The sequence below is a fragment of the Oncorhynchus kisutch genome, linkage group LG15 (assembly GCF_002021735.2).
Source record: "Oncorhynchus kisutch isolate 150728-3 linkage group LG15, Okis_V2, whole genome shotgun sequence".
NCBI lineage: Eukaryota > Metazoa > Chordata > Actinopteri > Salmoniformes > Salmonidae > Oncorhynchus > Oncorhynchus kisutch.
Window position 1 is genome coordinate 48,571,869 of NC_034188.2, and position 17,150 is coordinate 48,589,018.

The 17,150-nt window shown below is 46.7% G+C and overlaps 1 protein-coding gene across 1 annotated transcript in view; it reads right to left on the reverse strand.

The window, feature by feature from the left end:
* Positions 1-1,681: 1,681 nt before the first annotated feature.
* The window catches only part of sik2b (salt-inducible kinase 2b), a 62,978-nt gene continuing 47,509 nt past the window's right edge, over positions 1,682-17,150 (reverse strand). The window contains exons 7-15 of the mRNA XM_020502698.2: positions 14,967-15,181; positions 13,454-13,606; positions 12,686-12,847; positions 9,250-9,481; positions 7,879-8,178; positions 6,660-6,826; positions 4,970-5,080; positions 4,646-4,740; positions 1,682-4,563 (exon numbers count right to left, since the gene is read on the reverse strand). Of these exons, the coding sequence (XP_020358287.1) occupies positions 3,993-4,563; positions 4,646-4,740; positions 4,970-5,080; positions 6,660-6,826; positions 7,879-8,178; positions 9,250-9,481; positions 12,686-12,847; positions 13,454-13,606; positions 14,967-15,181 (2,006 nt within the window). The 3' untranslated portion in view covers positions 1,682-3,992. The remainder of the gene's footprint in view (positions 4,564-4,645; positions 4,741-4,969; positions 5,081-6,659; positions 6,827-7,878; positions 8,179-9,249; positions 9,482-12,685; positions 12,848-13,453; positions 13,607-14,966; positions 15,182-17,150) is intronic.

Below are 17,150 nucleotides of genomic sequence, written 5' to 3' on the forward strand. Positions count from 1 at the left end.
GACTTTCTTGGGCGCCCTGATGCCTTCTTCACAACAATTGAACTGCTCTCCTTGAAGTTCTTGATGATACGATAAATGGTTGATTTAGGTGCAATCTTACTGGCAGCAATATCCTTGCCTGTAAAGCCCTTTTTGTGCAAAACAATGATGACGGCACGTGTTTCCTTGCAGGTAACCATGGCTGACAGAGGAAGAACAATGATTCCAAGCATCACCCTCCTTTTGAAGCTTCCAGTCTGTTATTCAAACTCAATCAGCATGACAGAGTGATCTCCAGCCTTGTCCTCGTCAACACTCACACCTGTGTTAACGAGAGAGTCACTGACATTGATGTCAGCTTGTCCTTTTGTGGCAGGGCTGAAATGCAGTGGAAATGTTTTTTGGGGGGATCCAGTTCATTTGCATGGCAAAGCGGGACTTTGCAATTCATTGCAATTCATCTGATCACTCGTCATAACATTCTGGAGTATATGCAAATTGCCATCATACAAACTGAGGCAGCAGACCTTGTGAAAATTAATATGTGTCATTCTCAAAACTTTTGGCCACGACTGTATAGGCTACAGTAGACTTGAGTGGAGCAATAGGAGGGAAATGCAGCAATGTGGGGGGCAGTGCACTAATGGGCGGACATGGCATCTCTGGGTTCACTCAACAAATAGCAAGGGCATCAGCCTAGTAAGGGGAGCAATGCTTGAACAAATCGAATAATAACCTCTGAAGCTTGTTTGTGTTGACAACAATCCAGGTAGCAACTGAGACGGACACCGATGGGAACGGGAACTGGTTGGTCTAGTTATAAGTGGAACTCCTGTAGGCGATCCTGATGTAATTCTAGACGAGAACCAAGAGGGATATAGACTACAGTCATGTTGAGAGACCTTTTTGGGAAAAGAGGAACCATTCACTCAGTCCGAGTCTCTATTCACACCCATTCCTGGGCCACCTTCATAAAGCATCTCAGAGGAAGAGTGCTGATCCAGGATCAAGCTTGGCCTTTTAGATCATATGAATATTATATTGACAGGGGGACCTGATCCTAGATCAGCAGCGTTATGAATACAGGCCCTGATTTACTCCACACCTAGCGATGACAAATGTACCGTGCTGTTGAGGGCGGACATTTCACTCCAGGAGTTTAGACCATTAACTCTGGTCCAATCATTTCGTTAATTAATTACTAGGACTGAGTCAATGGTGTTAAAAAGAACCCTGAACATATTTATCAACACCATAATGGACGCCACATGGCCATCGGTTAAGAGTGTTTTTACAAAACCCATGCCACATTACCGATCAATTTGGATGTTGAACCGAGTTTGGGTAATGAAGTGTTATTAATAACTGACAATGGAGACCTTGGATATTTTAGCTGAAACGATTTCAGGCTCATGTACTGTGTGACTCAACTGTTTATTATAAAAGGGCTACGTGTGATTCACCCATCCAGTTCATTACTTCACGCCTACACAGGTTATACTGGTACAATAGAAGATCCGCTGATGTCTCTATTTGGGCTGTTGTAATGGAATCTGAAATAGTGAGCTGTGTTTTGGGGAATGACAGTGCCTATTATTCAACCATGGCCATAAATAAATTCATCATTGGATCCAACGCAATATCTGCGTAGTCAGATTATTTTGGGAAAAAAGTAGATGAAGAAATACTCACACGCACGTTGTTCGAGAAACCTTTTTTTAATCTCAACAGCAAGTTAGCTTATGTGTGGTCAACATCAATGAAGGTAAATATAAAATTGGATTTTCTAAAGACAGGCATTTGTCAGCAGGAAGTGAAATTATGATACTGAAACACATCCACTCCTAATCTTAATTATTTTCTTTACATCTTCAACTATTACTTAGAAATATTGCTATAATACTTTTTTAAAATGGCATATACTGATGGACCAAAAAAAGCACTGTCAAGAAGCTAAAACCAAGAAGCTCCTAACTCCACATGGTGTGGTTGGACTGGGAAACGTCTGAGGGGACTTTGGTTTCGTACCTTTGTAAAAACCTGGGTCTACTTATTTCCGGAAAGGATACCCCAAAATAAAAACATAACGGGAATTAAAACTATAAATAAAACGCTAAAATACTCTAATCTTCAACAAAACAAGTAAAAAAAGGCACACTGAACACTATTCACACTCAACACAATATTTGTTGCATCTTGAGAGCACTCAAGTCTCTAAACCCCAATTTTTTTTCCCCCAAAGCACAATGAACAACCAATAGTGTTATTCTCTGCTCTTTCTTTGATAGAACCAAATGTTTTGTGTCCATTTATTGGGATAACAGAGAGTGAATGGTTCCCTCGCTTTTGTTTTAGTCTCCCGGGGAAGCAGCAGACTAGGCTAAACACCATTCTGACTACCACCACCACCACCTCGCTTTCGCTATATTTCCTTTTTTTATCTTGTAAAAGTGCTCCAGTAATTCAGCTTCCACAGACAATCCTGTAGTCTAGTCTATGGTAGTGTCCCAAATGGCAGCCCTCAAAAGCAGTGTAACTATGTAGGGAATAGGCTGCCATTTTGAGAAGCAGACTTTGCCTCGGACCTCGACCACTTCTGTTTTTCATCCTATTTCATGAAAAGTAGAGTTCTATGTCTTCATCAGAGACCTGTATGCTTCAAGTAGATTCAAAAGTGAAGTGTTCATTCTAAGCTTGCTGTGAGAGAGCCATTGTGAAACTTGACACAATTAATCCAGTGTTGTGTGACTAATGTTCCGTTCTTACATTTGTCTTTTCCTTCATCTCATTATATATATTTTTTCTACAGCAACCTTTAGGTTAGAGAAACACATTCCTTCAGAAACCCAGTAGTTATTTAGGTATATTACACCACAGAATCATGATTAGACATTTTCTACCTCAACACGGTTAGGCCCACATCAGCTGCACATCCCAGAAGGTATAAGGACAAGATCTGGAGATAAAAACCCTCACCTAACACTAGTGCAGCAAACTGATTTGATGGGACTTAACTTATTCCTTTTAGCGGCTAGTGAAGGGCTTCCCAAACTGATGTGTGGTTCGTTGGATATAACTACCCCATTTATAAGGAACGTGAACATAAATCATGTTTCTCTTCATTAAATATAGATTAGAGTACTGTTTATGCATTTCTCTCTTCCCTTTTATCTGCTTCGATGGGATTGGTGGGGGGGATTATCTCCCGATTACGTCATCGCTGTCTACGCGGTGATGAGCTGTCACTGTGGATGTTGGCTGTGAGTCATCATACTGGAATTCTCCCGAGAAACGTCACATTAAAGTACGACTTTCTGGTGAGGAAGTTGCCCGTGCGGCTCCCTAGTCCCAGATGGATATATTGCTTCAATATTGCCACGATAAAATATTGACGAACACTGCACTTATCATGCGCGCATTAATTCATTACTTTGTCTCTTGTTCGTTTCCTGTTTTACTATGTCAAACACGCAATGTGTCTTTGAGAGTTCTTGTCCTATTTCAATACAAAATAGCATGGTTGTCGTTTGGATTGTGCTTTCGGTAAGCCAAGTTCCATTGTGCATGTCTTCCAAACGACCAAACTGTGCTAAGTCCAGCTCTTCTCGACGAGGCTGCTGCGGCTGCTGTCAGCTTTGAGGCAATTTGTGTTCCTGTGGAGCGATATCACTTCACACGTGACACCTCCCATCATGGCAACATCCATCCACATATACCCAGCCAGCCAGCCATGCTGGCACGCCCTTATCGCCCAGGCAACCACCAGGCCTGGGTCCTAGCATAGGGCTGATGGGAACAGAGGAGTGGGAAGAAGGGAGATGGGGATGATTTTGGTAGAAAGGTTCTGAGGTCGGTTCACCACAACAAAAATAGTATTCATTGATACAAAAAAAAAAAAAAACACTTTCCCATGTACCTTGACCCCCATCTCCTCTCCATCATATCTACGACATAATGCTGTGTAGGTTTTCAACTGTCGGTAATACCGCTTTCTCCCCACAGTTCCACCGGCTTCAGTTCACCAGTACGAAGCCGTGCTGCGAGTCTACAGTCTCCATCATCTCGCTGTCCAGAAAGGAGTCCTGGAGTTCGGCGGGGAGTGCCAGCCCCTCGTACCCGGCCACAGGTGCCTCTCCTGGGCCAGGCGGGTGTGGCTGCCCGGGCTCCAGGGGGAACTCGTATTGTTCTGGATAAAGTGCTTCTTGAGGGGAGTGAAACTGTCCCTGCTGGTCACACAGCTGGTAGCTGTAGCCCAGGGCCTCGGGGGGGTGATTCTGCAGCTGGCCGGCCAGGCCGGGGGGCATGAGTACTGGGCTGAGGTGGGAGTGAGGGTGGGGGTAGTGGTGGGCCAGGTATGTGTCGTAGACCAGGTTGTTGCTGGGCTCCATGAGGGGGCTGAGGGCCTGGGTGTAGGGAGGGGAGGACTGGGAGCTGCCCTGCTGCTTGTGGGCCCCACCCATTGCCCCCAGCTGCTGTGGAGGGGCCCCTGGGTCCCCTGGATAGGAACCCTCTACTATCTGCATCTGGTTGAAGTAGGTTTGGAGGTGTGTCTGCTTCTGGAGGTACATCCTCTTCTGGTGCAACCTGAAGATAAAGCGATATAGGTTATAGAGACAACCAGGAAAACAAGAAGTCGGTGGGATCTGTTTGATAGCTAATAATGTACCTATGCTCCTGCAGCTGTTGCTCTAGACTCCGAGGATTCTCCTTACAGAAGAGCTGGCAGCTAGCAGGACTCACATTAGCCATGACACTAGCTTTCTGTAACGGAGAGAGAGGGACATATGAGGGATTCAATAACTATCTTACCAGTCTCAAAATGTGCCATCCATAATCATTGATAGGTATAAAATGACAGTGAAATTGAGAAAATCTTACAGTGATGCAGACAAACTAACATTTTATTAGTCATTGTTTAATTGTAATTGATTACTCCTTTAATAAATATTTGAGATACATACAGTATAAGACAGATTGAATGGTGTAGTACCTGTAGTCTGTGTGTGAGATATTGCGTCTCGAGACTTTGTCTTCGGGACAGTAGAGGTTGGGCACCACCCTGGTATAAAGCCAAGTTATCCTCGTGCTTGGATGCCTCTCCCTGAAACGCATAATACACACAGAAGAGTTCAGAGGAGGTTACACTCACAATCTCACTGGGTTACAGACGAAAAGCAGATCAAATTGTTGGCGACCAAATTTACCCGGAGGGGGAAAAAAACAATCCCGTTGTAAAAGATTGCTTTTTATTCAGTCAATGGAAATACATTTGACCGTCATGCTTATCGGTCTTTAGGTTAATTTGCTACATTTAGGGGAATTCATTTGGGAGTGTGCATTTTCGTTAGTCGCAATTTATCACACGAGCACAGCATACACAGCCTATTTTGAGCGGAATATCACTTGTCAGACAGCACTAGACCTGCTGCTGCGGTTCCTCAAGCACGTTGCTGCTGGAGTGAAGCATGCTTTTATAAGCCCAGTCATTGCACAATAATTCTATATGCAATCGCATGTTAAAAACAGTTTTGATCGCCATGATTAAAAAAGAGCTACTATTTTTATTATTCAACTGGTAATTGAAGCACGCCTTCCAATTCGCCATTCAAGTGCATAGGCAACGGTAGGCAGGCTATCAGCACATCACCCACCACTTTGCAACGTAAAGCTGGATGCAGTATGCATTTTGAAAACATATACAGTGCCTTGCGAAAGAATTCGGCCCCCTTGAACTTTGCGACCTTTTGCCACATTTCAGGCTTCAAACATAAAGATATAAAAAACACACACTCACACAGCTCCACTGAGTAATGAAGTCATTGCCACTCTTGTATACAGGGCCAGTGTGTTGCTGTTGTTGTTTTAATGTTGTTGCTGACTGTGTATAGTGATTGTGTGGGAAACAACTATAGGGACCTTGTGGACAGACAGGCATGCTGCCAATAAGCCCTTTCGACCACTAGGGCTTTGTCCCAAATGGCACCTATTCCCAATCCCTATTAGTGCACTATTTTCGCCCAGAGCCCTGGTCAAAAGCAGAGCACCAAATGGCTAGGGTGCCATTTGAGTCACAGACTAAGCCTCTGTGTATATACCACCACAACCAACCAACCAACCACACACACAGGCCTTGTGTTGACACGCAGCAACCACAGGACGCACTGTTCTAGGGCAAGGGAGATGGATGTACCGATTCACAGATGGATCGTGCCCTCTCTCTGTCCGTCTTAGCGGCCATTCAATTGACTCATTGTTGTTGCCCGTTTACAAGCGGCAGCCGGTACATTCTACTTCCCAGATTTGGCGATTCAGTTTCAGTCAGTCACACAGTTACTTCTAAGATAACTCGATTGCCTTTCTCTCTCACAGGCACAACACTTTCCCTCTAACCTCACTCTCCCTCTTTCTCTCGCTCCCTGAGCGAGTGAAGGCCCAGTGGGCACCAGTCATTGCTATGGGCAGCAGTATTACCTCAACAATGGCTGTATTCACTCTGTGCAGCTCCAGGGGCTGACTGACAGTCAACAAGGAGACAATTGGCCTCTTCGTCCGGACGGATCATTATATAACCAGCCTGGTCTGTGATTCACCGGCTGGCTGGCTAACTAATCACTGGTGAGGTCAGGAGTGGTGCTGCTGGGTGGGATCTCACTCTCGGTCACTGTGGAGCCAGTACTGACCTGCAGCTTGGGGTCCAGCAGGTTCTGCAGGTTTGCATGGGGCCCCAGGGTCCTCATGGAGGATGGGTCCTCCCCAGAGCCCATCTGCTCATACATCTGTTTGTTCAGCTCTAGGATGCCTTTGGTCCGCGCCAGGTTCTGGAGATGCTGCCGGAACGCAACCAGACCTGACAACAGAGAGTTGGGATTATAGCATCCAAACTAATTGTTATAACCTGGTTCCCTTGCATCTCCGACTGAAATGACATGGCCATCACTTCTAGCCCTACCTTCACCGCCTGCAGGGAGAGAGTATGTACGTCATGAGTGTGTGTGTGGGTGGGTGGGTGGTAACAGTGTGTGTGTAATGGTGATTGTAATAAAAATCCATCTCCGGCTCCTAAAAGGCTGGCTGACTGTTCATGATGGCGTGAACCATGGGACCTGACTCATCCTAATAATACGGCTATATAAAGATTTGAGAAGCTTCTCCACATCTCCTCCTTGCAGCAGCACGCAGAACCCAGCCGCTTCAAACAGCCATTACAAAGAAGTGGGGCTCCGGTGACTCTTAGCTCCTGCTGTGCGTGTGTGCAGACTGAAGAGGCAGCTGGGGGGAGGGGAAACACACACACACACACCTCCTGTATATACATTAAGCGCTATTAATTAAGTTACTTTACAGGGTGCTTTTTCTGCTGCTACGGAATTAAACATTAAAAACAGAGCTATGTGGGCCAAACCTTCAAAGCGCAGTCTGATTCACAAAATGAATCATCAGAGAGAGAGAGAGAGAGAGAGAGAGAGAGAGAGAAAAGCGAAAGACAGAGTGGGTGGGTGAAAGAGAAGAAAATAAAAGAGAATGAGAGCCAATTTCAGCTTGAAAATGTATGCGTACAGGGGTGTGAATGAGCTGCGGTTCACAGGGGTGTCGTGTCGTCTGTGCAATGATTAGAGACCGAGACCTTGATGATGGCGTCTCTCAGGGGCCTCATGTTCAGGGGTTGAGGGAGGACAAGATGCTCAGATGGAGACCTGAAGTCAATTGTATTTTTCATTTAGCAAATGACACCCCTATTCCCTGGTGTATATAGTGCTCTACTTTGGAGCAAAGTCACACCGGGTGTCTTATGAGACGGAGGCTGACGACAGAGAGAAAGATGGAGAAAGACGGAGTGAAAGAAACAGGAAGACGGAGAAGGAGATGAGTAAAGATCGAGAGACAACCAGTGGATCTCACCTTGTGTGAGGGAGGTGTCGGAAGCGCGGCGGCCCTCCCTGAAGCTGATGGGCGAGCGATTGTGGGCCTCCCTCCTTTGGGAGCTCAGGCCCTGCATGGTGGGGTTGGGGGGCCGCTGGCTCATGAAGGGGCCCTGGGTCATGTGGGGCCCCGAACTGTGGGTGTTGGCCAGGACCACCTCGCTGAGAGACGGAGCGTCCTCCAGCAGACCCAGGTCACTGTGCAAGGAGCCCATGTCGTAGCCCATGTCAGAGTCCACGCTGCCCAGGGACGGGTTGTGGCCCATGGTGAACAGTTTACCTGTTGGTTCACAGCAATACAGGGTTCAGGGTACAGGGTTCATTGACAGTACTACCGGTGTATTGGATATTGCTCTAATTAGGGCCACAGGTTTTTCCAGGTAGGCCTGGCACAATTATCATATAAACGTGTAACCGACACTATGGACAATAACCGTGAACAAAAAAGAAATGTTGTTGTCAAAATCGTTTTTCATACAGTCATGTTATGATAAGAGGGGATTCAACTTTACATTCAAGTAGATATAGTTTACCCAATAGGATGAATTTGATGATTATAATTTTTTTTTACATGAAGTGGGTAAAGTTAGCAATCATTTTACGAGCAGAACGACATGGTTGGGTGGAGACCCTTCATTTCGAAAAGCTCAAAAGCAGTCAAAACCAATAGTTAGAGACAAGGGTGTCACTGAAGCTGTCTTGTATTCATTAGGTATGTGATAGCTACATTTTCAAATGTATTAAGATGCATTACAAGCTAAAAAAATATATATATATAATAATTCTGAATATAACAGTGACCATTTGCATGACAATTAATCGTTACCCCAAATTCCATAATCGCCACAGCCGGGTAAGGTCGCTGGAAAGATTCCTGAGAGGTATGCTACAAAGCAAGACCAATGACTTAGCCAGTTAACTTACCAGAATATTCTGAAATAACTATTTATTTTTTAAGAAGATAAGCATGAAATGGGCATGGTCTAATTGCCTCAATAACCAAAACACACTAAGTTTAGCTTTCTTAAATTAACCAGAAAATCAAGTTATTTCAGTTATTAACCTGTTGATCCTGCTTTGTAGTGTACCCCTCTAGCCTCAGCTAGATACAATAAATAAATAAAACCAGTCCATCCACGCATTCATTTATCCATTCATCCACCTATGAACAAATGGGGTGCCTTTAAAATAACAATTTGCACTGGAAGCGCACATTTTCACCATTCACATACGCAATACTTTCTGGCTTAGCAGATCAACAACCCATCGTATGAACACAGGCCTATGTCCCCTATCTAGCCAATGACCTATATGATTCTCTAACGTCCCAAAGCCGTGGTCCAGTTCTGACCTTGGTTGATGACGGGGCCCAGCTGGTTAGTGACCTCGGACAGGGTGTGTCGGCGCTGGCCGAAGCGGGCCGTCTGGAAGGCGGAGAAGAGGTGGGCGGGGTCGTCTTCGGTGTCGGGCTCCTCCGTCTCTATGCCCTCGTCGATGGACGTCTCCATCATGTTACTGGGTGACGACGCGCTGGACTTGCGCAGCACTGTGGGGGGCAGGGGGTCCAGCATGCAGCCATTCACCTAAAGGCAAAGACCGGGAGAAGCACAGTGAGTTGTTTGCTGGAGCAATCCATTTACGAAATGTATTTCACAGGGACAGTGGACATTAATTCCCTTTCCACATCAATGCTCAAGTGCCAGCTGTTTGCAAAAGAGCTAATTTTCATCCCATAGTCCTTGGGAACTCGCTATAGAGTTCAAACTGGGTTACCAACACAGACTCTCAGGGCATTCTCTCTGGGGAGCTAACGTGAGTTTCCAGCACCCAGGCAAGGTCTCACCTAAACACTTCCATTACACTTTGCTCTCCCCATTTATCTTCATGCCTATGGGGCAGCATGAGACTATGACGTGAATGGGACCTCCTCGGTCTCACACACACACACGGTAAATGGCTCCTCTATTAATTCATGACCAGGCAGCTTTCCCCTAATGTGCACATCCAGAGGGCTCTCTCCACTTGTGTTATTGGAGTGGACAGCTCTGCACCTACAATCCTGCAAGGCTTGGGGACTGGATGAGTAAACCAAATGTGTCTGCCATTTCTTTCTACCCCCCCACCGTTGCTCAGACACTGTAAGAGGGGAGAGGGGAGGAAGTCTGGTATGCATGTACAGGAAGTATGCTTTGGCCGAAAGTGCAGCAAGAGACTCTTCCACAGAGACAGACGCAATCAGGCTCGCTCGTCACACACGCCTCTCGCTCAGTGTCTCTCTCGCACACAAATGTCTCCCTCTGACACAAATCTCTCACGCACTCGCACGCACACACTCGTCTGCCTCTCTGACACACCCCCCCGCTGACACGGATCATCTGGATGAGTTGCCGGGGTAACCAGAACCCCGGGCTCCTCCAGTCAGAGCCGCTTCGTACAATTCCTGAACCCAGTCCCCTGAAGCGTGCTAGGCCAGGAATGCTGCCTGTTTCTCAACACACTGGGGACGGAGAGGGGCTGGCTGCATGAACCCAGGCCACACCAGCCTATTACTGCACTAGTGCCTAATGTGCATCCAAAAGGGGCGGCAGGCAGCCTAGTGGTTAGAGCGTTGGACTAGTAACCGAAAAGGTTGCAAGATCGAATCCCCGAGCTGACAAAGTAAAAATCTGTCGTTCTGCCCCCTGAACAAGGCAGTTAACCCACTGTTCCTAGGCCGTCATTGAAAATAACAATTTGTTCTTAACTGACTTGCCTAGTTAAATAAAGGTGGGGAAAAAAGGCACACTATACCCTTATTAGTGCACTAGTTTGACCAAAAGTAGTGCACTAAAATAGGTAACAGGGTGCCATTTGGGATTGATTCCTAGTCCCTACAGTGCTTAGAGCCAGCAGGGGCTCAAAGAGTGAGGGAGGGCAGAGGGAACGGCCTCAACAAGCAGCATCCTGGTCATGTGTTCTGCTGGTGCTCCTGCTGCTGGTGCTCCTGCTGCAGAGATCAGGCTAGTTCCTTGTTTTTGAGGGGCCACGCCGTGTTCCCTCACCAAGATAACACTTGAGCGTTATTTTGATTTAATCTCTCGCAAGCCTGCTGGTTACACAGCATTTTTTAATGAGGGTTAATATATATTTTTTAAGTATAGTTCCTAAGTTAAGAAAAAAATTGGTTGTAAAAGTGATAAATAATGGTCAGAATAAAACTAAGGCAGCTGTTCAACACACAGCAGAAAGCAGGGGAATGGTAGATTGCTCAACGTAGAGTGCTGACGTCAGGAGCGAAGTCGAATGCTAAAGCCTGGCCAGGCTGGAAGAAAAGGTCACAGTCTGGCACAGATAAAGACAGACACTTAGCAGAGGAGGAGGAGGAGGGGAGTAAGGGAGAGAGTCTGGATCCAGACGTGCAGGGACAAGAGTACAGCAGATGTCACATGGTCCAACACTAAGTGTGTGTGTGCTCCTAGTGTGTGTGTGTGAGAGAGGGAGAGAGGTCTCTGATTGTGCCCGAGCTGTAAAGAACTGGCAGCTGTCATATCAGATGTGTGGCTCCAGCCAGTGACAGACAGACAGAGGGGAGTGAGTGTAGTGGCTTACGTAAACTAGCGAGGGGCAGCTGGCCTTGCGGTTACTGTTAGACCCAGCCAGCCCAGTGCCTAAGCCTTAATGGCTCTGGGGACCTGCTCACAGGGCAAGACCCATCCCTCCATTCCCCCTCTGATAACCAGGCTGTGGCTAGGGCAGGGTGCACAGACAGAGTGCATCTCAAATAGCACCCTGTTCCCTATATAGTGCACTACTTTTGACCATGACCCATAGGGAATCTATGGGACCTGATCAAATGTAGTGCACTATATAGGGAATAGAGCGCCATTTGGGATGCAGAAGAGAGAATGGGGGCCAGCCAAGTAGCATTAGCAGCGGGTCCAGGTCAGGAGGGGTCAGAATAGGACAGGGGATTTGAACGAGGTTAACACACAGACACACCGTCACGGTCCCAGCTTATGTACTCTCCCTGTGGAGCCCCGACCTCAGTGAAATGTGAGTCAGAGCTCTTTCATAACATAACTGTGACGCAGTTACCACCATCCATCACTCAGGCAGCATCCCATATGGTACCATATTCCCTTTATAGTGCACCACTGCTGACCAGGGCCCAGGTCAAAAGTAGTGCACTACTAAATAGGGAGTCGGGTGCCATTTAGGATGCAGACTCAGGTGGAACTAACTAGAAGTTCCCACACAAGGTATAAAAGGGGGTAAGAGGGGATTGGGGCTGGACTGTGTCAGTCCTCAGCTGATTTTGTGTTGTTGTTCTATTGAGTGCCAAACTGGCAACGCTCTGTTCTCTCGCTGCCTGGCTGTGGGGCGTTGGGGACAGCCTTGAACAAAGAGCCCCCTGGGGAGGAAAGGAGAAGGCAGCATGAGTGGGCTAAACTAAATTAAATACAGACAAGAGTCCCCTCTTGGATAACTCAACTGCAGTGGCCAGTCGGGGTTGGGGTGGCCTGGGGGGGAGGGGGGGGGGGAGGGGGGGGGGGAGGATCGGTCCTCTGTAGCGTCACCACTGCCCAGTTGCAATAAGTGCACCACAGGGTCGTGTTCAGTAGGAGAAAACCTTTTGAAACGTTTTCAAACAGGGGAGGTTCTCCCTGAGTTTGTTCAATATGAACGTAAATTTGTTTGTATCCAGCTGGAAAACTGGATAACACTCCACATAGTGGGTGTCCACAGGCCAGGGTGGTTCAGAATAGCTCGTAACCTTAGATTACATGTTGTTTGGCGTCGTGACTTACTTTAGGAGTGGCCACGTCCTCGACCATGAAGCTGTGCTCAGGCAGAAGAGGCGACTGCGGGAAGTTAAAGGCTTCGGCCGAGGCTTGGGGCAGGGCCGGGGAGCGTAGGAGACCCCGCACCCCCTGGGGCAAGAGACCCACCTGGGGGGAGCCACCGCTCGGCTGTAGGGGACATAGATGGAGGGGTACAGAGAGAGCGAGAGAGAATGAGGGAAGAAGATCAGGAGAAAGAGTTAAGGATAAAAGTTGGAGAGAGAATCAAAGAAAGAGAGGAAGAGGGTGAAAGGAATGGATAGAGAGCGAATCAAAGACAGAGGGTGAAAGGAATGGATAGAGAGCGAATCAAAGAAAGAGGGTGAAAGGAATGGATAGAGAGCGAATCAAAGAAAGAGGGTGAAAGGAATGGATAGAGAGCAAATCAAAGAAAGAGGGTGAAAGGAATGGATAGAGAGCGAATCAAAGAAAGAGAGGAAGAGGGTGAAAGGAATGGATAGAGAGTGAATCAAAGAAAGAGGAAGAGGGTGAAAGGTAACAGAAGAGAAAAAAAGGAAGTTGAATGGATAGAGGGGGGAAAAAAAGATGGCAGCGAAAGGAAGAGAAAAGACGCTTCATTAATGAATTAATGAATACATGATGTTCTTTGAAAAGCCAGGTGTGTGAATGGAAATGTCTTTGATCATTAGGACCACAGACAACCATACTAATGCACCACACAGACAGATCTGCTTTGTGGCGCTGAAAACCGGCGACGAAGATAGCGGGGGTTACCTTGACGACAGTCTGCTCGGCGCTGGTGCTGGGCCGGCGCTGGTGTACGTCAAGCCGCTGCTCCACAGGAAAGCTGCAGCGGTGGGATTTGAGACGCTCCACCAGCAAGTAGTAGATAGCAGCAAAGTGGTTGTAACTCTTGTTCTGGAGCGACTGGACACAGGGAGGGACAAACCATGTTAAAGCTGCAATATGTAACTTTTTGGGAGACCCGACCGACCAAATTCACATAGAAATCTGAGTTATAGATCTGTCACTCATTGAAGCAGTAGATTTGTTCTATGTGCACCACTTCTATGCATCCCGTACTTAAGTTTAGTTTTTTTTTGTTGGTAAAAAATATATTTCACAGCGGTTTAGATCAGTGGTTCCCAACCAGGAGTACTTGGCCTATCCACAGGGGGTACTTGAGAAGACTCAAGGCCTGCTGGTAAAATGCACGAGCGGGGAGTACTTCAGGGGTACATTGGACAGAGCAAAATGCAGTTGGTGGTACAGTAACCAAAAAAAGGTTGGGAACCACTGGTTTAGATGGTACAATGGAGTCTCTACACGACACTTGCTTGTTTTTGTCACAAACTGAAATAAGGCGAACTATTAGAATTTCTGCATAGTGCATCTTTAAAGGGATAGTTCAGTATTTTATAACTTGATGTTAGATTGTTCCTCACCCTGAATGTAATATATGGTTTGGTTTTCTTGAAACAGCCACTACACATAGGGCAGCATGTAGCCTAGCCGTTGGGCCAGTAAGTGAAAGGTCGCTAGTTCGAATCCCACTATCCTGGCATTGCAAGAGCCATGTTTTACCAGCTGAGCTAGAGGACCACAGCTGTGCCAACATCAATACTCATAATAGGGTGTGATTAAGAGATACAGCCAATATTCACTCTGGCACACTACTTTGAATCCGTGCACAACACCAGTATTTCTACTTGCACATCATCATCTGCTCATCTATCACTCCAGTGTTAATTTGCTAAATTGTAATTACTTCACTACTATGGCCTAGTTATTGCCTTACCTCCTCACGCCATTTGCACATACTGTATATAGACTTTCCTTTTCTCTATTGTGTTATTGACTGTACACTTGTTTCTTCCATGTGTAACTGTGTTGTTGTTTGTGTCGCACTGCTTTGCATTATCTTGGCCAGGTCGCACTTGTAAACGAGAACTTGTTCTCAACTAGCTTACCAGGTTAAATAAAATCTAAAATAAATAAAATAACACATTGCTTCATTCTCTTTAGTTTGCTAGTGTAGGGGCCGGTTCCAGACATAAGCGACTAAAAAAGGAACTCAGCCCGGGTCTCAAAATAGTGTTGTTTTGCCACGAGGTGGGTGCCGTCCAACCAAATCTTGCTTAGGGCCACCAAAAGGCTAAAGCCGGCTCTGCTAGCGTAGATATTGCCTGCGTTCTAAAATGGCACCCCTATTTCCTTTACAGTGCACTGCTTTTGACCAGAGCCTTATATAAGAAACAAGGCGCCATCTCTCTCGGTCATCTTTCACCTCAATTGTCTTGTGTTGGTCGATACCCAGGCTGTGCATGAGCCGCAGAACCTGCTCGCTGTACTCGCCCACGCCCAGGTCGCTCTCCTGCTGGTACAGCATGGGCCTCTGCACCGGCACGTCCAGTGCCATCCACTTGTGCTCCTTGATCTGGGCTACCGACAGACGCTTGGACGGGTCCAGCACCAGCATCCTCCGGATCAGATGCTCGCAGTCTGGGAGAGGGAGGACGAGAGGGAGAAGGGGAGAGAACAAAATAATAAAGACGGAGACAGAGAGAGAAAGGGGAAGAAAATGTATGTACAATCCCTGGTACTCAGAACCATTACAGAGAGCCCTCACTTGAGACATTGTCTGATGACAGAGAGGAGAGTGTTCTCTTGTCACGTCTGACTTTACACATTTTCCCCTGACACATCAGACCATACACAACAACACGCAGCCCGGGACAGTGATACTGAGTGTACTGTGTGTACCATGTACTGAGAGTACAGTGGGAAGAAAACCCTCATTTGAGTGAAGAGAGAGCTCCAGCTGAAACGTTACGTTGGGGGAAACAAAGCGGTTCTATTGAAGCAGGGCAGGCCACAGGGAAGGAGTGAAGGAGCGCCTCCACTACTCACGCTAAGAAAAACAAATGATCTCAGGCAGGAATGCACAGTGGGCTCGTCCCCTCTCCTTTCTCTAGCCCCCCCCCCCCCCCCCCGTTGTCCTCTTTCTATCCCCCTCTCATTCGTACTCTCTCTGACTTAACTCCATCCCTCTCCTTCTCCCTCGTCTCTCATAGAGGAGGATGGAGAGGACTCTTAACCTTCAGTTAGCGGCTAAATGAGCTTGACGTCACTAACCGCAGGGTCTTAATAGGATTACCGCCCACTGGGCTGAGGCTGTGCGTGTGTTTACATCTGTGTGTTTCTGTGCGCGTGCGCGCCAGTCTGCGTCTCTCCTCTTCTCACCTCTTCAGCCCGAGCAACCTACTCATCCTCATCCTTCGATCTACGGTCTTATTCATGATGACTGCTCTGCTGCCAAATGAGCACTTCTCTGGGAGAGAAAGCCAGCAAGAGAGGTATGAGAGAGAGAGGGATGAGCGAGAGAAAGAGAAACTATGTAATCCACATTGACCCTCTTCTTTTCTCTTTTGTACATTATGACACTACCATGGAAATATTCAGGGCTGGGACAGTTAACACTTCCTTTCTCCCCCCCCTGCTTTCTTTATCTCGGATTTATGTTACACCCAATAGCCCAGGGCAACTTCAATACTGACTTCAAAGAATGTACAGTACTGGAGGTAAAAACAAAGCAGTGTACTAACAGTACAGTGCTGCCTGATTTGTTATAGAGAGCCTCTGTACTGTACCGTACTGTGTGTGCGTGCGTGCGTGCGTGTAGCAGAGTGTGAGAACATGTAGGGAGGAAATGGAGGAGGAAACGGCACTCTGTTCTTCTCATCTGAAGCAAAAGGAGGGAACAGGACCGGAGCGGGCCAGGGGGCTGCAGGCAGGCAGGCGAGGGGGCTTAAGTAACACTCCTACATTCTCAACAAGGACTAAATAGTTCCCTGAACAAAGCCTGTTGACCCCCACAACAATAATATTAAGGGGTTAGAACTCCAGGGCTTAAAAACAAAGGTGTCATTGTACGCTATTGATTCATGTTCAAATTATGATTGGTGAACTTTATTTACGTACACAAAAAAATTCAACTTTTACATTACCGTGTAGTTTACCAATAAAATGGTCTGACAGGGATGTGGCCATACTCGGTATACATATCCCGAAAGAAAGAAATGATCTCACTCCAATACCTTTTTACAGAAAGTTAGCAAAAATAGATAGGTATTTTCCTTTCCATGGAAGCAAGATCTTGTCTATTTGTAAGGGGGGGGGGAGAGAAATCACCCTGATTAACTGTAGTCATATCCCAGTTTACCTACAAACAATAGTACGCAAGTATAAACACCACCGGACCATGCAGCCATCATACCGTTCTGTCTCCTAGAGATGAACGTTTTTTTTTTGTGCGAAAAGTGCAAATCGGAACAACAGCAAAGGACCCGATGAAGATGCTGGAGAAAGCAGGTACAAAAGTATCTATATCCACAGTAAAACGAGTCCAAAATCAACATAACTTGAAAGGCCTCTCAGCAAGGAAGAAGCCACTGCTCCAAAACCGCCATAA